The sequence below is a fragment of the Ixodes scapularis genome, unplaced genomic scaffold (genome assembly GCF_016920785.2).
Source record: "Ixodes scapularis isolate PalLabHiFi unplaced genomic scaffold, ASM1692078v2 PGA_scaffold11__112_contigs__length_91849675, whole genome shotgun sequence".
Lineage (NCBI taxonomy): Eukaryota > Metazoa > Arthropoda > Arachnida > Ixodida > Ixodidae > Ixodes > Ixodes scapularis.
The window spans coordinates 61,181,560-61,205,455 of NW_024609837.1; the positions used below are offsets into that span (position 1 = coordinate 61,181,560).

The window sequence follows — 23,896 nt, forward strand, 5'->3', positions numbered from 1 at the left end:
ATTAGGTTTGTTTTTGTGCTTTGCTTATATATTTTTACGCCTTTAAAACTGTTTTCCTTAATGGGAATAACAGAAAATGTTTCACGTTTTGTAGCTTTTGTAGGTGCTTCTGTACAATAAAAGCCAAGAGTCAAAGAGAATAGCCAACAGAATCCACCCGTCCATCCATTTCGTGTGGCCTCCCAGCTTTTTGTGTTTTCTGCTACGCGGCGGATCGACTTTCTGCGTTGGTAGTTGTCAAAATACGTTTCCTTGGTGCCTTCTACTTGTTTAGCTGTTTGCAAAGTAAACCGAGCGGCCAGTCCGTTGGCACTGAGTAGTTTCTCTAAAACAAAAACAAAACAAAAAACTACATCCTTCCCACCGATGATTCGTGACATCGAAGCCGTCGCTCACGTTTGACACCTCTTGGACGGGACAAGAGCCAGACTTCGATGACATCCTGATACGTATTTGATAGACGTTTCTTGAAATATCCATGAAACATTTGGCCAAGTCATGAGCGACCAGTGGGTTGGCTGTGTCGTGGTGGTCGAATGCGGTGACATCCTGGGAACTTACCGAGGAAAAATCGTCAGCGTGGACTCTGAGCGACAACAAATCGTGCTCTCACAAGCCACCAGAAACGGCGTTAAGTGTCATGTTCCTCAAGTCACCATCTGGTTGGCATCCATTTTTTTTTTATGTTTTTATTGTGAGTGCCTTGTCGACGCAGCAGAGTCGCAGGCCCCTTCGAGGCGAAACTCGTGTATGTCGTGGAATCTTTCGGGCATGTCGCTGCCAGGATTCCTCAAACTACCATCTCTGAGAGACACACACATTGTGGTTTAAAACAACTTTAATGTTAAAGTTCTGATAGATTATTCTTAGGTGCCTAAATTAATCCAGATGGGCAATAATGCTTTGACTTACCGCAAATTAACGTCACTTTTTGAGCTTTGTTAAGGTCTGTGAGCTATGATTACATGAGCTAGGGAAGAGTTATACCAAAGTTTATATTTTTTTAGATGTCTATCAGTGGTGCGACCGAGTTAAAATGATTAACAATGTTTTTACTTGATTGTAATAATGTTCACAAGCTTCTTTCTGGTTCAAAATAAATGGTAAAACAACAGGGAAGATGTTTAAAACAAAAACTCGAGGGTGCCCTCCACCCAGGTATAGCACGCTTGCCCCGCATGAAGAATCCCCATCGCAAAAGCCCTGCCTGTCATTAGCCCTACGTTTCGAAAACCCAGCGTTAAATTACCCCGTCCCATATTCCCCAAGTGCCAAAAGCCCCGTCCTCGCTGCCCCCATTCCACCCTCTTCGCGCTTCAACCAGCATTGTTTTATGTCTTACCCTAATCCATTGAGGGTAACTTTAAATGTTTTTCCAGTGACGGATATGTTCTCTTTGTTCTCAATTGTAACGTCAGAAGACGTGAATGTGTATAGTGTACGCCTGAAGAACGGGATGCTTTATCCTTTGATTCCTTACTTGGGTCCCAGGGACGGCATAATTGTTACACAAGCTCGCGTGCACGCTTACTGTTCCTTAGTTAAAAGCAGAATACTCCACCCTCGCACTAAGGACCCGGCTACCTGACACAGGGGATTCGCGTCATGGTCTTCTAAAACAGACTTTTGAGAGCAGGTCAAAAATGCCGGGGCGTTAGCCGCGGAACATATGACACGGGTCTTTCTAAATAGGGTGCTTTCATGCACCATCCCCTCTACCCCTTTTCTTAACAGTAGCGATAAATTTAACAAGGCATATAAAGGAAAAGGTTTACTTTCACAACATTCTTCTCAAAGAAATAAATCGTGATAACACAACCAGGCATTCACCCTTCAAGCGATGATAAGTTTTGCAGTAATCTAAAAACAAAGATAAAGGTTGTAGGTAAAAATAAGAGCAGAAGTAAGAGGTCAATATTGCATGTAGAACAAAACAAGATAAATTGGTGAATGAAAGAAATAACTGAAAAGGAAGAGGTCAAGATTGCATGTAGAACAAAAATGGATCAATTGGTGAATGAAGGAAATAACTGAAAAGGAAGAGGCTAGCTGATGAACTTTCAACGTAGCAGAATTTCAAGACCAAGGAATTTCCCCTTTTGGTTCCTCGATCTGAGATTTCCATAGTTTCAATAATTGACGTCCCATCTTTAATGGGAGTGGTGCATGATGAAGAAGCTATAATCTATAGTTTTCTATTTTCAAACATTCTCAAATACTTTATATCACAAGATGATTTTGTTCAGTTGATTATCAGCATTGCCACTTCCCATAATTAAAAATAAATGTTGGAGTTTTGTTTATATTACCATAAAAAAATGTTGGGGATACACTCAGATTGATACTATTGTTGAAACTTTTTGATTAAACATCAATTGTAGGGCTTTGCTGGACTATCAGCATTATTATATAACTGAAATGCATGTGAGTGCCACAATTTTGGTAAGATGGCTAAAGCTACATAATGCATATGAGAACTAACTGTTGGTCTTCTCAACCTGGTGTCAGCTCTGGAGCTTAGTTTAAATTACTCCTGTTAAAACTGATATATGGACACTAGCTATTAACTTCGAAGCTTAGTATAAATTATTCTTGTTAGAAAAAATATCTACCTATATTGCTACATTTTTTGTTAAAAGGAATTCCAGCACATTTTTGTATTGCAGTATCGCAACATAACTTAAATCACTGTCAGAACATAATTATAATTGTCCTATGGGCATAATTCAGGTCAACGGTTTAAATTGGTATCGGTGTTGAAATGGGCCGAACAAATATGAGCATAGAAACTGTTCAAACAACAATAAAAATTAGTCAAGTGAATGTTAACTGAAAGCAAAGTTTAAATCAAGTAAATACTGTGGTGCTCTGAATAGCATCATGGAAACGCTGATTACTACTAAATAGTAAAGTGTGGGTGGTTGCTTTCTAATCGCAACTTTTGCCAATTGAAAGAGCATTCTGTTACTCTCTTCTCATGGTCTTGTATTAGTGCTATAAATTTAATTATGATTTGGTGTTTTCTTTAGTGCTCAGGACATTGTCGATCTCAACATCATCAAGGCGTGTGATGGTGGTCCTACTGAGGAGCAGAGTGCGTCTCCGGTCAATTTTCATGACGTCAACGGTTCAAGAAAAGGTAATCAGTCAGATTTTGTGCTGGCTTTTAAAGGCATTGCACAATATTTCCGCAGGATTCTCTGCGAAGTGTGGTTTCCAAGTTTCAATGCCTTACTTTGTTATCCTTGAACACTTGTCCTTTAAAATTAATTTTTAGCACGAAAATACACAAAAAAAACTTTGGTGTGTGGCTTTCATACTGACTCTATCCTTAGTTCATAGGAAGTGTCACATGAAGCTGTCAGTGCAAATCTCCTTAACCCTTTGCCTACTGCAAAAAAGTTTGAAAAAAAACTATTTGAAAATATCAAATTTTTTTATGTGCCCTATAAATTTAATATGCAATACAAAGGCCAAAAACAAATGCCCAAATATTTGTTATATAAGTAATCTGAACAGACTACAAAAGAAAAAGGGACTAAAGTTCCGCTTCACTGCATTACTGCAGATAGTTCACGTCACCTTGCAGATGGACTTTCGGGCCTGGCGTAGCACTACTGCAGGCAGTTCACATCACCTTGCACACAAAGTGAACGCAAAACGTGGAGGGGCTGGAGGGGGATTTTCTACATTGATTCTAGTCCAATGCAGACACGCCGACACAATGTCCTCATCGAAATCGGAGTCGTCTGATCCAATAACTCAGTTGCATCACTCTCGCTGTTGGATGAACGATTCATCTCCTCGTCTTCTGAATCTGAAGAGATGTCACAATATCTTTGTTTTCGCCCCAATTTTGAGGCAAGATCGTCACTACGAACGCAGCGAGCAGAAATTGACGCCGCCATTTTTAAATCCCCTGTTGTCTGCGTTGGAACAGTTTTATGCTGAATTCAAAAATTTACCAGGTTTTTATTTTCTGTGAAACGCCGTCTATCCACGGCAAAGATCACTAGAAACACGTGGACTAGCCCAGTTCGTCCATGGTAGCGTACTGGAGCCCAAATCAATGTGGACGAGTCCAGTTCGTCTTCGGGAGGAGCGGTACAAACAGTGTGGACGAACCCAGGTCGTCCATGGCAGGGAAAGGGCTAATTGTTAAAGTAAAAGGCCTATGGCGCTACAGTTAAGGTGATGATCTTTCAGCTTGTGATAAGACCGATTGGAACAAAACATGTTGTATGATAGGCTTGCTTGTAGAAGTAGTTTTGACTAAGCTCAAGTTCAAGTTTATTCTCACAAACATCTGTAGGAAGCACCATATCCTACCAACATTCACAGTAGCACATAAACCAGATATATTGCACTCGCTTTACACAATACACCTGTAGGATGTGTTATGTACAATAAAGTACCGAGCATGCGCCCATGTCACAGTAAGCACTCATCCTCTGCTCTTTAAATTCAATAAGCAAAGGACATATCAAGCGCCAACCCCAGATGGGAAAGCTGACCTGGCTGAGATACTCCTCTCCATCAGCCACTTCTCTGAGCCCACCAGTGCAAAGTGGTGCAACTTGCCTCGCATGCGCCACTGCGTAGCAGTGTAGCTTGACGTACGTGCACCAATGCAAAGCGGTGTAGCCCCCCCTATCTTGTACTCCTTCCGCATTTTTTTTTTTTTGACAGTGACAAGCGCTTATTTTGCAGTATTTATAGATAATCTCAAAATTTTGGGTTGGTGCTCGGTCGGTGTTTGTGTGGTATGGCATAAGCATCCTTCCGTTACAGACACCAAAAAGAAAGGGTCGTTGACCCCCAAGAAGGCGGACGGGGCACGTCGGGTAGCCGCCATGCGGGGTCGTGATGAGGCATGCTTCAACGCGCCAGTCGACATGTCTCTCCTGGAGCACGACTTTGACTTCGAGAAGAACCTGGCACTCTTTGACAAGCGGGCCGTGTTCAACGAGATTGATGCGGCCATGTCGTCGCGCCACACACCCTGCGCGGCGGAGCGGCTGGCCCCGGTGCCCGCGCCCCCCCTGGCGGCGGTGATGCGGGCCGCTCCCGCCCGTTTCAAGTGTGACGAGAACGTCCTCGGTGGAGGAGGCTTGGAGTCAGTACAGCACATCAGGGTCCCCTGCCCGCAGGAGATTGACTACGTCACCGGTGAGTGCCGTCACTTGCTCGCCATCACACAGCCATCACGTGACAATCACATAACATCATCACATCACATGACCATCACATCACCATCATCAGAGAGTGCCATCGCTCAGCATTGAATCGTACATCCCCATCACATTACCAGCACATCACCATCACCAGTGAGTGCCACCACACACACCATCGCATCCCCATTACATCACCCCCACTGGAGAATGCCATCACTCACCATCGCATCACCATTACATTGCATCACATCAGCAGCACATTACATCACCATCACATCACTGTCATCAGAGAGTGCCATCGCTCAGCATTGAATTGCACATCCCCATCACATTACCAGCACATCACCATGACCGGTGAGGGCCACCACACACACCATTGCATCACAATTACATCACTTGCACTGGTGAATGACATCGCTCACCATCGCATCACATCGCCAGCACATTACATCACCATCACATCAGCATCAGCAGGGAGTGTTCTCACTCACCATTGCGTTGCTATCATACCACCGTCACATCATGGGCCTATAGGTTCTGCAGTCCCCTCTTTTTACACTTCGCGGAAATACGTGCAGTGGGGCACAGATCCGTCGCCCCAGTGTTGACGTCCGAGGCATCTTGGCCCCTCCATGCAGATACCGGTCTTCTGGTTCCAAGCATCAGCTTGGAGCTCAGGGCCAGGATCCTGGAAGGAGCGTCCCGTTGTGGCTACGGCCCTGAGCGGCAGCTGGAGATGCTGGGCAGGGCGGCTTCCGAGATGGTGCTACAACTCCTGGGAGGCTGTCGCCGGTCAGTTTGTATTTCCTCGTTCGCGACTCCAGCAATAGGGACGGCATCTAGTGAGAAAGCGCCGAACTGGCCGGAACGGGTCCGTTCACAATTTCTGCTCATCTCTTGCGGCTTCTGCGATTGCTTGTTGTCGGCAGTTGGCGCAACGGCCGCCGAAGTAAAGTGAGAGAGTTTGCGTCGGTTGCATTCAAAGCAACGATAACAGCAGCAATGATGGGGCCGCAGGGAAAACCGTGACTTACGATGGCCTAAGGAAGTAGTTGTGCCTTGCATTGCTTTCCACGTTGTGTAGGGAGAACGGTTGCCCCGGCGACCCTGTCGTTACTGTCATGTTAGCACGTCGCCTAGTTCACTCCCGCAGCAACCTATGCAACCATGTAAACCAGACATTGTGCGTTCACCAACGTTCATCAGCGCCGAAGAAGTCGTCTTTCCGTCGCTTCCCCTAAAGCTAGCCCTGTGAAAGCTCGCTTACGCCAGCACATCGGCTGATAGATGAATAAGTTATTATTGGATGACGGGATCGATACGGGGAGATGCCGACGCGAATGAGACACGTGGAAGAACCCTTGTGTGGTTGGGCGTACGAAACAAAAAATGCGGTACTTGACGCTACCACTAAACTGTGCTCCTCGCATGAACCACGCGGTTTATAATGCAGAGACATTCTAGTATGCAGAAAGCTTTGGAAGGGGTCCAGAGTGACCGTCGTGTGCTTGGCACAGGGTGCAGTCGGAATTGGGGCACAAGGGCTTTATAGTACTTTGTCACTTTTTTTCTTACTTTATCAATTTTTGTTACCTTGTCATTTTTTTTATTACTTCATCGTCTCCTTGTTTGTTACTTTGTCATCTTTCTTTTACTTCGTCACCTTCTTTTCAAGCAATTCTCATTACTTTGTGGTACATCTAGCTCTTTTTACTTTGACTTGAAATATTTGCTACTTCGTCATAGTTATTTTTTGGAGTTCTTTTTGTTGTTTTGTCACCTCTTTTATTTATGACTTTGGGAGTTTTTTTTCTTGAACCATTTCTCTTACTTTTTCACCTCCTTCTTGTTACATTGTCTCAGCTTTTCTTTTTTATTTAATTTCAACATTTTGTTACTATCATCTTTATGTTACACTATCGTCTCTTCTTTTTGGTCACTTTGTCACCTTTTCAAAACTATTTTTTTTTACTTTGTCATCTCCATCCTTGTCACTTTGTCACCCTCTTATCAAACTGTGTTTGTTACTTTGCCATCTCCTTTTTGTCACTCTGTCACCTCTTTTTAAAACAACTTTTTGTTACTTTATCGTCTTGTCACTTTTTTAAAAACTTATTTTGTTGCTCTGTCATGTTCCTTTTTGTCCCTCTCTCTCTTCAAACTATTTTCTTGTTACTTCATCTTTTTTTCGCTTCCTTTTCAAACAACTTTTTACCGCTTCATCACCTTCTTTTTTTTTATCACTTTGTCATTTCCTTTCCGAACCGTATTCGTCACCTCCGTTTCAAACTGCCTTTATTACCCCATCGTCTCCTTTGCCTGACCGTTGATCGCCCCGTTTCAAACCGCCTGACTCTTGGTCGCCCCGACCGGCACCCTTCCCAGGCTGAACCCCCGCAACAGCCACCAGCGGCCGACGGTGGCGGTGGTGTGCGGCTCCCACCGGCAGGGCACCCAGGTGGTGTGCTGCGGACGCCAGCTGGCCAACCACGGGGTCAACGTCCTCCTCTTCAGGCTCCCCGACGCCCCCGGCGCAGCGGCGGACCCCCTGCTCCCCGCAGAACTGGCTCTCTTCCAGAGCAGTGGAGGGCGGCTGCGCCAGAACCTCTCCGGTGAGCTCAAGACCGAGTCAATCGACCGACCCTCCTGCTTATGGCCTCGAAGCCAGTGAAGCCAACTTGGATATTTCGTACTTCTGGTTAATTCAAACAAATTTCAAGATTTCGGTTGTCCTGCTCCGCTTTTAATGTATCTATAAGCCACCTAATTCTACAGGTCTGACTTGAGCTAGTTGGTGCACGTTGGATAGGGTCAGCTGAACAGTTAAAACACGGAAAAAACCGAGAGAGGAAAATATATACACACCACTGACTATCAACTTGCTGACTTTAACACTTCATCTTGCTTTTACGTAGACTCTTTTCCTTTTTTTTTTTATTACAGCTAGTGACAAAAACCATCCCCCATATCCGTGCGCCGCACCGACTAGGAAGTTAATATTTGACGCCGTGTGCCACGCCCCTAGTATTGTCTCTCTTTCGCGTGGATCGTGATCAATGGGGTGCTTACGCACATTTGACCACTTTTTCCAATGGTCAGGGCATCAATTACTTTGTGTGCATATGCGTTCGTGCGTCGCCATCCACTGGTAATGTTAATATTAGGAGTGCAGTTACAGGACTACCAGTGTGCAGAGAGATGTCCTGTTAACAAAAGCCGCGTGCTCCCTAGCTCGATCGTTCACACACCGCCCAGTTTTCCCAATGTAGCACTACTGTATTCTCTGTGGGGTCAGTCCTGGCTCGAAAGCTCCGGCCGCACGACCAATGCGACGATGTAGAGGGGGGGCCGAGGCGCCCCATTTGTTTCGATGTTGCGGAGGCTTACTGAACCATCTCGGTCGTTGAGATTCGTCTTGGGATGCGTCGCCCAGTTACGCGCCGGGCCGCCGCAGCTACCCCGAGAGAGGTTGGTAAAGCCGAGGCAGGACACGTCATACTTCGTTGAGGTTATGACATCAACTCGCTCCATCGCGGGCGAGTTGATGCCGCTCTTCTTCTATCTTTAATCGTCACTTCTTTTAATTCATCATAAACATCACTATACAACTTGACTTAAACAGCGCAAATAAGTTACGTAAGGAAGAGACAACAGGAAGGAAAGAGCGCTGACTCACAACTGAGGTTTTAATAATGATGTAGTGAAAGAGAAAGACGGTGTCAAGTGCTGTGATATTATTAAATTTAAGAAGGTTACAATTATTAACCTCTTTCTAAGGGCCATATTAACGGAATGACAATTTGCATTTCTAAGTAACCCAAGTGAATATATCTACGTACAAATATTCAGATGTGATCTACAAAGTTGTCGGTGACCCAACGGTTACTGGTTGTCACAGCCAGAAAAAGAAGAAGAATCACGATGTCGACGGTGATCCCAAGGGCGTTGGCTTTCACAGAAATGAAAATTGAGAAGAAGGAAAAGAAGAAGAAAACAGGAAGAAAAATAATTTAGGGACTAAAATTCATAAATTGGAGCTCTTTCGCCGTCAGAGCAATCGAAGGCGTACTTATGCAGGCTAGGCCCTTATTCGCGATCTTGCACGCCTCGTACACCTCTCTAGTCTTTTGATCCTTAAAATGTTTAAGCACCTTAGTCTCAGGAAACCTTGGTGTGCACCCGCAATCTCTCACATGCACGGCAAGATGGCCCGCTGGCGTTGAGTTTAGAGAAAGTGCGTGTTCCCTAAGTCTCACATTGATGCACCTTCCAGATTGTCCCAGATACACCTTCCCACATGACAACGGTATTTCATATATGATGCCGCTCTGACATTCCACGAACTTTCTCTCATGGTTGATTTTACATAGGTCGTGTGTATCCCGCTGCTCGTTGATTTTTGGACATAATCTTTTAAGTTTGTCGGGCGCTGTGAGGAGGATAGGAACCTCAAACTTTGCGGCTACTCTTTTTAGGTTATGGGAGAGACGGTGAATGTAGGGCATTACCACAGGTCGGATCCTTGTTCGGTTTGGACTTCCTCTTTGACGTTGTTTTAACATGCTCTCCACGATGGTGGAAATAACTGAAGTCGGGTACCCTGAAGCGCGAAGTCTCCGCAGCTGGTTGTTGAAGCTCTCTCCTGCTGTGTGGTCGCAAGACTTCCTCAGAGCCGCCCCCAACGTACTTGCAACAATTCCTCTCTTGACGAGCTTCGTGTGTGCGGAGTCGAATTGCAGAAGACTTTTCTTTGTTCGTGGGGCGTACATCCAGCATACACTGTCTTCGTGGAATGTTATTTTGAGATCTAAGAATTGTAGGGACTGGTTTTCCGGCCATTCAATGCGTGAACTTTAGTCCCCCGGCGTGTTCTTCGAATGTCGTTTGAACGGAATCCATGAACTGTGTCTCACATTTGGGTCGGGCATTGAGGAGGATAAGATAGTCGTCTACGTATCTGAATATACGACTAACCTGGGGAATGTCAAGGCTGTCATCAATGGCTCTATTACATTTCGAGAGATAAACATCTGTCAAAGCAGGAGCTACATAGGATCCTATACAGATTCCTCTCTTCTGTATGTAGTGTTCTCCATTGAACGTTACCACAGTTGAGTTCAAGTAAAACCGTAGAAGCTCAAGGAAGGAATCCACTGCCATTCCACAGTTGTTCTGAAAGGCTACTTCTCCATTGGCTTCAATGTGTTCTCTCAAAGCAGTAAACATCCCCTCGTGAGGTATGGAGTAAAATAAGTCTTCTACATCGAGGGATAGGCCATACCGAACAGATAAGATGTTGTTTCCCAGATAGTCAATCACCTTCTCAGAATTGGAGACCAGAAAAGGGTCATTCAGTCGTAGGGTTGCCAATTGCCGTTGGAGGAACCTTGACATGGCTCCTTGCCACGATCCTTTTTCTGTAATGACCACACGGAAAGGACACGCTTCTTTGTGTGTTTTCCCGGTGAAGAATAAGTTGGTCTTTATCGGCTGATGTTATCTGTTTTCGTAATTGCTCTAACTCAAACTTGTGGCACAGTTGTAGAGCTCTGGCCTTCACTGACTTGGACTTGTAACCTTCTAGTTTCTTAAAATTTTTCCCGATGGCCATTCTTGCCTTGTTCGTGTAAATATCATGGGGAGCTACAATAAATCCTCCTTCTTTATCTGAAACAATTAAGTTTAAATTGTTCTGCTGGAAATACCCTACAATGCTGTCTAACTTGGTTTTACTGCATGTTGCGGGTGCCGTTCCCACTCTCATCACCACATCCATGCATTCATCGATACACCGTGGTCGGTACGGCTCTTGAGTTTTTGCCGCTATATCATGAATGATGGACACTATCTGTACATCTTGCATTTTTGGATTCGTGCAAAATTTGGGGCCTTTCTCCAAGACCTTTGTTATTTCTACAGGTAGATTTGTATTGCCTAGAATGGTAACAGGCTCACCCCTCGTACATCTACTTTCATTTCGGAGACTCTTGAGATGAGGAATGTATGTCCACCAGAAGAACTCTGTCATCCTACTTGCTCTGAGGAGGTAGTCTCGATATTGTGACCCGCTGCCGCTGTGGGATTGTCCACCCTGGGCAAGTATCTTAAGGCAGGTTCAAAAATACCGGACCTGTCTCCACATCTCAGAGCGTATAATCCTGCAGATTCTCCTGGAGTGGCCCGTTGATGGTTGAGCGTAGCCGAACAGCCCTCGGATGTCGTAAGGTACCACACGATGCTTGATGGCGAAAGAACAGATTCTTGCCTTGCACACACAGATAGCGATTAGATGAATATATGAAGAAACAGGGTCTAGAGGAGAGAAACACGGTACAGAGCCCATTGTAGAAGAAAGGTATTGTACCAAAATGAGTTGCTGGGCGAGTTGGATAGACATCTTGACTTAAACAGCGCAAATAAGTTACGTAAGGAAGAGACAACAGGAAGGAAAGAGCGCTGGCTCACAACTGAGGTTTTAATAATGATGTAGTGAAAGAGAAGGAAGGTGCCAAGTGCTGTAATATTAATGAATTAAAGAAGGTTAAGGCAAAGCTCATCTTTGGAGTGCCCGAGCTTTGTAAGCCTGCCAGGCACTCGAGACCTTCGTTGATGATCTGTGAGGTTGCTTCATGAGGCGCTTTGGATGTCACAGCACTTGACACCGTCTTTCTCTTTCACTACATCATTATTAAAACCTCAGTTGTGAGTCAGCGCTCTTTCCTTCCTGTTGTCTCTTCCTTACGTAACTTATTTGCGCTGTTTAGGTCAAGATGTCTATCCAACTCGGCCAGCAACTCATTTTGGTACAATCACTATACAAGATTCTCCCTTCCTTGAAAGACTAAGCTGACGGTGCTGGAAGAACGCGACACCAAAAAAAACAATCATTCGAACCGCTGTCAGCTGTTGCTACAAAAAAGTCTCAAGAACTTGTTTTTATACTTCCAACACCTTCATCATTACTAATGAAATAAAAGGAACTTTGACATTGTTTCACAACTATTTTTCTCCTTCCTGAAAAAACAAACAAGCAAACATAACATGATGAAAAAAAAAGAAACACACTGAAGCACAGAACATGACAGTCATATATCCCAAATGTCCAATGTAGGCGTAGCAGAGGTATGGCCAAAAAGCGAGAGTACATAGTCTTTAACTGCCTTGGTCTCGTCCGCATGCATTGAGCTGCTTGCACACCAAGAAAAAGGCAGGCCAACGCTACAACGCACATAAAGGAAAAAAAGGTCATAAACAAATTTGGTACAACTTCGTGAAAATATCAGGGCCCAGCTCAATAGTTTTAAATGGCTTCACGCCGCGCGATAACATCCGCATGTTTCTTCGCGTTGTCACCATTGTTTTTGTCAAAGCTTCGTCTCAAGTAACAAAAAAAAAGGAAAAAAAGGTGAACCCTGTTTACATTTGCATTCACCTCACGCAAGAATCAAAGGTTTCTTGCTGCATCCACAGCTGAACACACCAATCGTTGGCATTGCATCTGTCGCACGAAGCGTGGTCGCTTGTTTACGAATCCCAGACAAAAGCTCACTGGACAAAAGCTCACTGGACAAAAGCTCAACGGACAGGAGCTCACCGGACAAAAGCTCACCCATTTTTTCACAGACCCGGACAATAGCTCACCAGGAGAAAATTTCATGTTGGTCTTAACACGTGTGAGGACAACTTAGGTGCTTGCGTGCGACACTAAAATGGAACGATAAATTAAATCTGACAGGCGCATGGTTTGTTGCTTAACCCCTAAGTGCCTTGGACGAGCTGAGCTCGTCGGCCACTTTCTGGCTAAAAATGCTGTGGACAAGCTCAGCTCGTCCAGTGTTTTTTTCGGTTGTCCTCAATTCCATGGACGAGCTCTGCTCGTCCGAGTAGTTTTGCGGCGCTGATCATTGATGGCAGCACTCGTATTAGTTGTAAAATATTTTTTTCGCCTCCGCTGATTTTTGCGTAATAAACTTTTCAAATTTTATGTGTAATACTAGACGAGTACCGTATTTACTCGAATGTAACGCGAGTTTTTTTTCAAATTTCCCTTACCTAATTTAGGGGTTCGTGTTATAATCGAAACACCTCAAAATTTGCCTTGGCGGTGTCGCAGCACAGGCTCTTTAAAATGGCTACGACAAATCTCGCGATCTTTCAATCTTGTGCTGGCAACATATACACGCTGGAAACAGCCAGTTAAATCCTATTCTTGTTTGCGACTCGTTGCGCCCATGTTAGGGTTACGGGTTACCTTCACAACGCTTTCTCTTTCTGTTAGGGTTACCGTACCCATGTGCCCGTGTTGTCAGTGTTTTGTGAGCTGCTGCTACGTGCTTCCGCGACTGTACTCTCGAGCAAATGGCGACGCGACGAGCTCAGTACGACGCCCGCTTTAAAAGAAGTGCAATTATGATGGCTGAGGAAATCGGAAACTCTTCCGCGGCTCGACGGGTAGATGTGACAGAATCGACTATCTGTGGGTGGAGGCTCCAGCGTGAAGTGCTCTTCAAGTGTGAACCCGGCCGAAAAGGCTTCCGCGGACCACGTTGTAGTACTTTCTAAGGTACTTTTTTCCCCTCACTTAACTCGCGTTACATTCGTGTTCTTTCTTTTTTTTTTTTTTTGCGCTGTGAAAAGTCACTTCTTGCGTTACAATTGTGGTTGCATTACATTCAAGCAAATATGGTAACAATTCAAAATAAAAAAAAATCTGGCACTTTTAGGTTACTTTTGGACAAAAAAAATTTGGCACTTAAAGGGTTAAACTAGAAACAAGTTTATTTATCGATTGGTTGGAAGCGAATGCAGTCCCCCCCTTGCTCAAGCAGTCTTGGTAAATCTGGGTGTACCTGTAATCCCTCGAGAATATTTTTCACACGATTCTGCAGGCGCACAGTGGTTTTAGAGCGCAGCTCTTAGGCGTCCGTTTCCGGCTTGAGCGGCGTCGCCTTCGCCGTCGGCGTAACCGCGCATAACCCTCGTAGCCCTCGTGAGGGTTGCGAGGGTTATGAGAGAGTAACCCTGGTAACCCTCATAACTCTCACGAGGGTTACGAGGGTTAGTTACCCTCAAAAGGGTTACCCTCACGAAAGTCATGAGGGTTACCCCCCTAAGGTCGCATGACCCCCCCCTCCCCCCTGAGGTCACGTGACCTCAGGGAGTCATCTATCCCTCAGCACCCTTCCATCCTCCTCCTCAAGAGCTGCGCTCTAATCCGGCGTTACAGGGAGTTGTAAACGGCTTTCATTTTTCGCACCTGCTTCTCTGGAGGTTCACCCCTGCGGACTTGTGTCAATGCCGTGGCTACTAACGCCTGATTTTCCTTTGGGCATTCAATCAGCATCTAGACTCTTGGATGGGCGTGGCCGACAGACTTCTGGAACCCGTTACTTCATCCTGCGCAGGTGTATGTCCGGTCTTTATTTTGAAGAGTGGCGTCGTACGTATTCCACCGTTCCGGGGGAAGCTCCGGTAGTCGTCGGCGCACAGTCAGGCGAAGGGAAGAATTCTCTCTGGGTGCTGCCGGAGAAGCATAACGGAAGGCGCCCTTGACATGCGTTCAATCAAAGTAGTCCAGCATGTCGCCGATGTCACCGGTACACTTTTCTCTGATGTAGGTTAGTTCTTCAGGCACAAGCTGTAATGGAAGGAACGCGAGCCTATTCGAAGTCCCGCACAGCTTTCTAAATTGGTCATCTGTCCAAAAGGCCACACTCCCGTTCCTTGAAAATATTTTTAAAACTTCGCCACTCAATGGTTTGTATATTACAGTTTTGCTTCAGTTTCCTTTTCACAACACCCTGAGATAATCCTTGATTTCAAATATGTTTGCGACGCTCAATGACGGAATGATTTTAATTTTCGTAGCCATTCATTTCAAATATTAACCTGAGCCCCAAGAAAACAAATGCATTAGTAATGAAGACACGTTGTGCCTAACCTTTATGTGTGCGTTTAGCGTGACATAAGCACAATGAAAAAGCGAGGCCGACAAAGGGTGACATCGCTCCTTCGGTCGTTCTTCGGGTTAAAAAACTTCGGTTCACGAAGTTTCTTGGGCTTGACACAAGGGTGCTCCGGCATACGGAGCATTCTTGTGTCACGCTTGACTTATCAGCTCCTGAGTGGAGCTGATAAGTCAAGCAAGCTTGATCTTATCAGCTCCACTCAGTTTCAGTGACCTAAATTTTGGTCCCAAATCGTTGCTTCTCTGCCTGTTATGGATTATCTGTCGACACCTTTGCATGGGATGGGATACCAGTTCTCCTAAAAATGGTGCAATGTCCATCGCGTCCGTACTTTATCCTAGCCCGTGTTTCACCCAACATAGCAAAAAAAAAAAAAAAATGAGGTGAGCTTTTGTCCGGGTCTGTGAAAAAACGGGTGAGCTTTGGTCCGGTGAGCTTTTGTTCGGTGAGCTTCTGTCCGGTGAGCTTTTGTCCGGTGAGCTTTTGTCCGGTTACCCTTGTTTACATGGGGTTTTACCGGTTGGGTCTCTGGTTTCGCTTTCTTGCCACTAACAAGATGGTGGACGTAGTTCTCGGCGGGCTAATAGATGGCGCTCTACATTTTGGATATGGCCTATTGTGGATTGTTTCTTCTCTTGATTTGTTCTGCGGCACATGGAGTACGCCTTGTTTGGTGCCGAGCACAGAACCCGAATACAGTGTAGACCGTATATAACGTATGTCGCGGGAGTCGCGAAAATCCGCACTATAAGCGGTACCGCACTATAACCAAAACATCAATTTTTCAGGCCAAAATACATGCCATGAGACAACTTACACTTGTGAAAAGAATTTATTTTATATTAGATGAAAAATAAAGCTTAGTTTGAGGAAAGTCTTTATTTCACCAGACTAGTACAGTTCTGTCTCAAGTCTGATACACATTTTGAAAGGAATGAGCGGCTTTTGCCTGGCACAGCCTTTTAAGGGCATCGCGGGTTGCGGACGGACGTTGAGAGCGTTCAGGATTGCTAACCCTAATCACTTTTCTTCGGAGATGAAAACGCGTGAAAATTCGCATCCTTCATACGGTACGCGCCAGTAATACCTTGAACTTGAGCGCACGCATGAAATGCGCAAATAAATAGTCCCGGCGATGTTCGAGGACACAAATGCTTAGAAATCACCACTGTAGTCGAAGTAAGCAAACGACGACACGGGCGTTTCTGCCGTCTTGAGAGCGCACGACATCGCCGCACGAGTAGGTGGATCTTCCCTTCTAGTACGTGCTGGGTTATCATATCGACACACAACGAAAATTCACAGTCAAGGATAGCGCTTTTACGCGGACCGATGAGATGAACGCCGTCTACGACGACGATCACAACCGACGCCGTGTTTGCGGATAGATGCAGCCGGCCCGCGACCGGCATGTAACGCGCGCAACTCTTCTCCTCGACCTGCGATTGGTCTGTCGCTGCGGTTGTTTGTTTCCAACGCAGCGGAGGGACGGACGCACGTGAACGACATGTGCGTGCGTCCCTCCGTCGCTATGGCAACTGAAGCCTTTCGCTTCTTCCCGCTTCTTCGAGCAACTCGGCTCTGGAGCAACTGCCACGCGAGTGCCGCTTGTTGCTCGCGCCGTCGGCGCCGTTATCTAGTGTCGCACAGGGAAGCGCGCTCGCTGCTCCAGTCGTCGGTGCGGCCGGCGGGCTGTGCCAGAAACCGCACTATAACCGGTATTTCCCTTCGCGCGCCTGCATTTTAGGCGGTATGTAATTACATGGAGTCCTATGGGAGACGAACCGGTGGTTTAAAAAAACCGCATTATACCGGGTCCTGCACTATAAGCGGTTACGTTGTAAGTGGTCTATACTGTATCATGCCTCCCGGCAATCTTTTTTAGGTTGTGTGTGAGTCCATATCTGTAAGGTATAACCGCAATATTCCTTCAGTTTGTAGGTTTCGATGAAGCCTCATTCCCTGCAATTTCTGGCAAACATGCAGATCATTTGTGTTCTGCGATAAGATAAACTTGTGGGAATATGCTACGAACTCCTCCGTGTCAGATGAAGGGATACTGCAGATTGCGGACGCAGCGGATTTGCGTTTCGGGGTACAAGGGACATGCGGGAACCTGGTAGTACAAAATCACGTGTCACGGGACCCGATGCCGCGCCGAGCGAATTGCGGACATAAATTTCGGAACCCGCCACAAACTTGCGTACGCGGCAGATTCACATTTAAAGATGCAATAAATATGCGCGTGCAACTCGCATGTCGTGGGAACCGATATCGCACGTGCAGTTCACGGTCAAAAGTGCAGGAACCCACGCTACGGACCCACTCGTCACACGTACCAGTTCCACCGATTGCACGGTTCAGGCGATTCCCGTCGAACGTCGCCTGATGGCGACGTCCGACGGTTTCAGACGGCCTGATGGCAACGTCCGAAACGATGGCGCTTGGGAATTTTTATATTGTGGATATTTAGCCAGAGAAACTGGATGGGCGATCTCTCGGGGGAAGCATTCGTATGGGATATCGCAGTAATTTATTTTTGCGGCAAAAAAAAATAAATATATTGCAATCTTTTTTTAGTGACACACTGTGTGTGGTGGCTCTACTTTTATGGATAAAGTTTGGTCGGAGCTTGTTAAAAAAATTGCCGCTGCGTTTCGATTTGGCATTAGAACCGTCATGCGCAGAATCGCAATCGATGAGCAACACGGCTTGCACCCAAGTTCGGCACCCGTCTTCCTGGCTTGGGCCACCGCAACTTTCCTAAACGTCGCCTCGTCCTTCTTTCTTTCCTTTTCTACGCGACTTCGAATCAAAGCTAAGCAAGAAAAGAGTTTCTGTTTCCTGCTGGGAGAATTCAAAGTGGGGGGATGGGAAGGGTGGGGGCACACCAAATGAGTTGCTGTCCCCTTTTGTTTTTTCCTATTCTCTTTTTTTGTTGTTGTTTTTGTTTTGTATGTGAAGGTGCCCGAAGCCTATATAAACAGGATTTTCGACAGTAAACATCGGCCAAGTTTGGCGAGATTTCAGTGTTGCGTCGCTCCCCCTAATCTGGAGTTCTTTTTAGTCTAAATATGTTCCTCCGCCACCAATTCGTTCGCACCCCAACTTTCGGTTCCCCCCGTATGTGTAACAATTACAAAAAACCCTCGTTATAATTTTTTTTTGCCATTTCGAGCAGAGTTGGCGGGCTGCACAGTGGACATGGTCCTCTCCGGTCTGGACCCGGTGGACGGGTCAAAGGGGGTGGACCCCCGATCCGCCGCCCTGGTCGCCGACTGGGTGCAGCAGAGCAAGGCGCCCGTGGTGTCCGTAGACCCGCCACCCCGTGGCGGCACCGCGTCCGCCCTCCTGACACCCCAGTGGGTGCTCATGCCCGTGCTGCCGCTCGCTGTCGAGCCCCGGGTGGCGGCGGCGGCGGGACTCTACCTGTGCGACGTCGGGGTGCCGCGGAAGGTGTTCAAGGACGCAGGCGTCGAGTACGCGTCGCCGTTCGGATCCAAGTTTGTGGTGGCGCTCCACGCGAAGGGGAAGTGAGGTTTTGGGCGTTTTAACTTTTGCGTGCGCGACTCTCGGAGACGTGCGTTCCTCGAGCCGGCTCAAAATGGATTCGCGACGGGTGTCGGCAGTCGACGCGATGGATCGCTTCGGCGTCGACGATACATCGCTGGCGTTGAACGACGGCCGGGTGCCTTTGGTGTCAACGACTCGAATTACTTTTGTGTCGAGGAGGGACTGCAAGTGTTTGAACAGTGTTTAGAAGTTAGCAATGAAAGCATCAAAGCAGCGAGGTTTTGTCGCGAGTTGGAAGCGGACTTGCCCAGTGCGCCATGGGTCGTGCTGCGAGTTCAGAACCAAGTTCAACCACTGGGCGTTCTTTAACCTTGGCAAGAGACAAGTTGAAGTCGGAGTGAAAATGATCCGATGGCTTCTGAGTCAGCGTCATCAAACACGTTTTTCGGATCGGAGCGTGCAACCGACAATTACGAGGGAGGGCTTCGCTCCGAATCAAACCTGCGTTGTGGAATGACCAGAAGTGTAGGGTAAGGTCAACAACCTTTTTTGTGTGGGGGGGACCATGATGTCTGTTGGGGTTTGGGTACGGTTTTGTGTGGGTTTTCAGAATGAAGCAACTTCGTTTCACATTAAGACTGTTTTTATTCCGTAGATTTGTTTTTTCTGTACCCTGTGCTTCAAAATTTTTGAGAGCGAGTTTGGGGCCTACCCACTTTTCTGCAAAGTTTGTGCGCTGATAAGGTGAACAATGTGTGTAGCCACGGCGATTTTACACATTTGATTTCTGTTACAGGAGTACAAGTTGCTTAACTCCCATTTCATTCGTTATTGTTTCCCCTAGTATAGGAGAGGGATGCAGTGTAGAGGTCTTTAAGCTGTATGACAGAAAAACTACAGGTAGTTGCCTTGTAGCTTCTTAACTATTATTGTATAATGACTTTGATGGCGTATGATAACAAAACATATTTCCATCGCTACTTATGTCTGGTGCTCGATTTTTTTTTTTAGGCATGGTGTTGTTGTAGTATTTATATGTTTCACATTTCTTTTTATTAATTACTTCTTTTAGCTTGGTGAGGCATCCTACCTTGTCGTTTTTAATCAAACCCTGGCACCAAACATTTCAGATAATTTAAAACTGCTCAAACATGCTTCAGTGTTTTTATGTGCAATTTTGTGTGTGCACACTTTTGAGGATGTGAAGAGAAAGCTGGTGGTTTTTGAGCAAAGTCTGAAGAAAAGTTGGCTGTTTTTAGAGACTGCTGTCATACAAACCTGCTATTAGTTTTTGCAACACCAAAGGTTGGATAATGTTGAATCTACATGTTAACTAAATTAGCAAAACTTTTCTGTTCAAGGACTGTTCTGGATCTCAATCTTCTGCATTGGAATCCAAATTCCAGATGTCTAATATTAGACAATCTACCTATCCAAGTTTTTCTAACTTGGGTTGTTAAGCTCACTATATCTAAAGATAGTCCACAAACTTGCAAAAAGAATCAATTGCTTTTGTCCAAGAAACGTTCCTAACGGTGCTTGCCTTTTTATGTCACTTCTCATGATCTACATAATACCATCTCATTCTCACACCAAAGTCTCAGAAATTTCAGCCATTAATTAATGTTATGAGACGGACAGTTACGTGGCCGTAAACCTTGTGATCCCATAAAGACGCACAACTGTTTCATTAGAAAGTTTAAAAACCTTGACTCTGGGGGAACCAGTGGAACAGTGTAAAAACAGGCCAAACGTTTTGGGGTGTTTGTTAATGTCTGTGAAATGTCAGTCTTTGTGACATTGCCTCTCGCGATTTCAGCGTCGTGTCGCGTCATTCGCAAACTTCTTTGAATTTGTGTGTTTTTCTCATCACGTTGGTTTTGAGTTCCTCATGACACTTGTCACCATGTTCAGCAAAGTAACCTTGACATGTAAAGCTTTTCGAATTGTCAACTATTCATCTTGTTGTCGATTGTTTCCTTTGTTTTGCAACCTCGTATTATATGGGTATTTTTCGGTAATGCTTTTTATACTGCGTTTAGTTGGTTTCCCACGGACAAATCACTTGTCATAGATGAAGAAGTGAGAAACTGATGCTAGTATCGAGAAAGCACAGATGTGTCATCCTAACGATAAATCTCTCAGCGTAAGCTCGCTGCAGGGTTTGTGTCGACTTGACAAGCAATCTTCAGCTGCCGTTAACATTATTTTGAATTTCCAATCGGTTGCGAGTTCAGATCTCTCTCTACTAAGATGTAGTACCCCATTACTTCTCCACTCGTAGATGTCACGCACAAAATAGAAAGGTGCAGTTCGAAGCGGAGTGCAGAATCCAGCAACTATGCATAGTAGCCGGACAAAAATCCCTTGCAGTTCTTAACGTGTCTAATAGGAAGAATAAAAAATTAAAAACGGATATTTTCTATCATGGGACGGCAGCTAGTAAGTGTAGACTTTACCTGTCAGGCTGACCTTAATATGTGTACAATATGACAATGCCCATAATGAAAATAACCGTTTGAGAGCAGTTGCGGCTTGCTCTGTATTGCAGGTTTTTGCAGCCCGTTTTGCATTTTAAACTTTTTTTCTCGAGCATACCCTATTTACTGGATGGATAAGCAAGGTCATTGTCTAATCATATAGTATAGAACTCTCGCATAAATAAAATGGCATCTTTTCATGTATAAAAAAGAACAACATAAGTAAGTATGCATTTTACTAAAGTCATTGGAATTGACAGGGAATTTTGTGTGTGTTAATGGCTCCTACTGATGAATACTATTAAATGATGTGGTACAACTGGTTCAATGCAAGATAGTTTTTTTTGTACATACAAACACGCACCATATGCACTGCTGCAGCATGCTTATCTGATGAAAAACTTGTGGTAGATGCAAAATGTGGGTTCACATTTTGATTGGCCTGCTGCACTATTCGAGCGGCCACACAAATGGCATTTTGGTCGGTGTTTCATAAACAGCTGAAGTGACATGTACTCAATTCGCTTCATAAAAAATTTGTTAGACTATCATTTTCTCAAAGTTGCTGCTAGGCTAGTGATAATATTGGCGGAAGATGGACCAGCGGTTTGCCCAACACATTTTAATTCTCGAAGTTACAGCTGCATTGCGAAGAGCAGGCACTCTGATCCCTATAAAGTGTTGCATATGCCTGTCAATAAAACAAAGCCATTTTAGAGCGCAGCTCTTAGGCGCTCGTTTCCGACTTGAGTGGCATCACCATCGGCTTAATTGCTCATTGCATTATGGGACGTTTCCCATAACGACGTCACGTGTGACATCCCGAGGGCAAATTTTCCCGCTACATTTGGCAGGAAATTTTTCCGCTAAATTCAGCGGGAAAATTTTTCTGCTAAATTTAGCGGGGAAATTTTCCTCCTAAAGTTAGTGGAAAAATTTTTCTGCTAAATTTAGCGGAAAAATTTCGCCGCTAAATTTAGCAGAAAATTTTACCCTCTTGACGTCACACGTGACCCTCCCTTGCGTACCTTCCCCTCCTTCTCCCCAAGAGCTGTGCTCTAATTTGGCATTACAGAGAATTGTAAACATCTTTGATTTTTTTATAAAAATATTTATGAAAGTCATCTTCACTAAACAACTTCACTAAAAGTTGTTTGGTCAAATGCAATTTTTGAGCCCGGTTTATCAAAATGAGTTTTCTTAGGATCTCGGTCTTGAAACGACGACAGAGTCTTTTATCAAACATTTTTAATGGAACTCTGACCATGTGGAGCATCCTCAGTCTACAGATACGATTGCATGCAGATTGCATGTACCTTTGTCCATTAACCTCTTGATAATAAAATGATGACCATTCGGTAATATATTTGATGAAGGCAGTGAACTGCAGTAAAATGCTATGGCAATGCATCGATGAAACTTCAAAACACAATGCGGCCAGTATTGTCAACCCTGCAGTTTTTGTGATGTAGTAGTCATCCATTTAAACTTTTCTCATGATTGATAATGTAAGACGGTGTTTTTACGTAAGGTAAATGCCGATTTTGCATATTCTGATGCGAAAGTTCACGAACAAAGATAACGCACGCAAGTGTAATATAAATCTGCAGCTGTGAGAAATGTGACATCTGTTTCAACACTCCAGTCAATTTCATATTTGTTTGTCTTTTACAACGAGGTAGAGGGCCTTAGAGTGATAAACTAGTATACCGTTCATCAGGCAAAAGTGACCCCCAATTGGCCGCCGCCATGTTGTACAATTTTGACCACTAGACACGTGACCAGGCCAAATCTATGACGTAACCAGACCAAATCTCTGGCGTCAACGAAAAGATGGCAGCGCCCAGTGCGTGTCGGAAGCGTTGTGGGCGTCGTGGGCGTTGATCGGAGTGTGTGGATTTCGTGAGCGGAATTCGGTTTTTGAGGGTTTTGTGTGCTCTCACGCGTAGGAATAACGTGAAGTACGAGGGAATGAGGCTTTTCTTTTTTTATTTAATTCAGAGTAAGCCAGATTCGGTCCCGTGCTTCTGGTACGGGCTCGGATCACTACCTCGGACATCGCTCGGTCGTTCGAGTTTAATTAAAATATCCGCAATCGTTAACCACGGGAGCTCCTCCATAATCGCTGAGTCGAAGGGTACGTCGAACCCATCCGGAACGCGGAGTCTAAAGGTATGTAGGACGTAACCAGAACGCGGAGTTCTAACGGTACGGCGGACGTGCCCGGGCAATTTTCTTAGCTCGACCGTTAAGATTCGCATTTGAAGCAGCGAGTGAAGTGTTGAAATCTCCGAACTGCTCGGTGCTGAGCTAACTACGGACCACTTCATTATGTGATCCGTAGTGACGTGAAAAAGACCGACGGCGGTCACTCCGGGGGACGGCGGCTCCCGGCCGCCTGCCGGGTGCCTTCTGTGAAGGGGCGACAGTCGTGTAAGCAGTACTGTACCAGCTTCTCTTATAGTTATCTTGTTCTCAAGCAGCTTCCCGATCACTAAACCCCGCAAACGCGTGCCGAAATTTCAAAAGGTGTCTGCCAACCTGGAAAGCCCTGAACTCCCAGGGAATTTCGGATCATCTGGGAAAGTCGGGGAATCATTCAAAAAGTGGGCTAAATAAGGGAAGACGACTAGTGAAAGCGGCATGGCGGTTGCTCGTCGGCACGGCCATGCTGAATGACATTGCCGAAATGTCATCCTTCGACTCAAAAACTCAAGGAATTTGATCAAAATAGTCAGGGAAAAACTTGAAAAAGTCGGGG

General features: G+C 45.4%; 1 protein-coding gene across 1 annotated transcript; it reads left to right on the forward strand.

Moving 5' to 3' along the window:
• The first annotated feature begins 145 nt into the window (after window positions 1-145).
• On the forward strand, window positions 146-21,457 carry LOC121835034 (enhancer of mRNA-decapping protein 3-like). The gene is made up of 6 exons (XM_042288946.1): window positions 146-662; window positions 3,030-3,139; window positions 4,792-5,169; window positions 5,813-5,966; window positions 7,560-7,786; window positions 18,324-21,457. The coding sequence occupies exons 1-6, from the start codon at window positions 499-501 to the stop codon at window positions 18,677-18,679; spliced, it is 1,389 nt and encodes a 462-aa protein (XP_042144880.1). The 5' UTR covers window positions 146-498; the 3' UTR covers window positions 18,680-21,457.
• Window positions 21,458-23,896: the final 2,439 nt, after the last annotated feature.

Coding starts and splice junctions, on each gene's coding strand:
- LOC121835034 (XM_042288946.1), top strand. CDS start 499: ATGAGCGACCAGTGGGTTGGCTGTGTCGTGGTGGTCGAATGCGGTGAC. Junction 5,170..5,812: donor GGAGATTGACTACGTCACCG/GTGAGTGCCGTC, acceptor CCCTCCATGCAG/ATACCGGTCTTCTGGTTCCA. Junction 5,967..7,559: donor CTCCTGGGAGGCTGTCGCCG/GTCAGTTTGTAT, acceptor CACCCTTCCCAG/GCTGAACCCCCGCAACAGCC.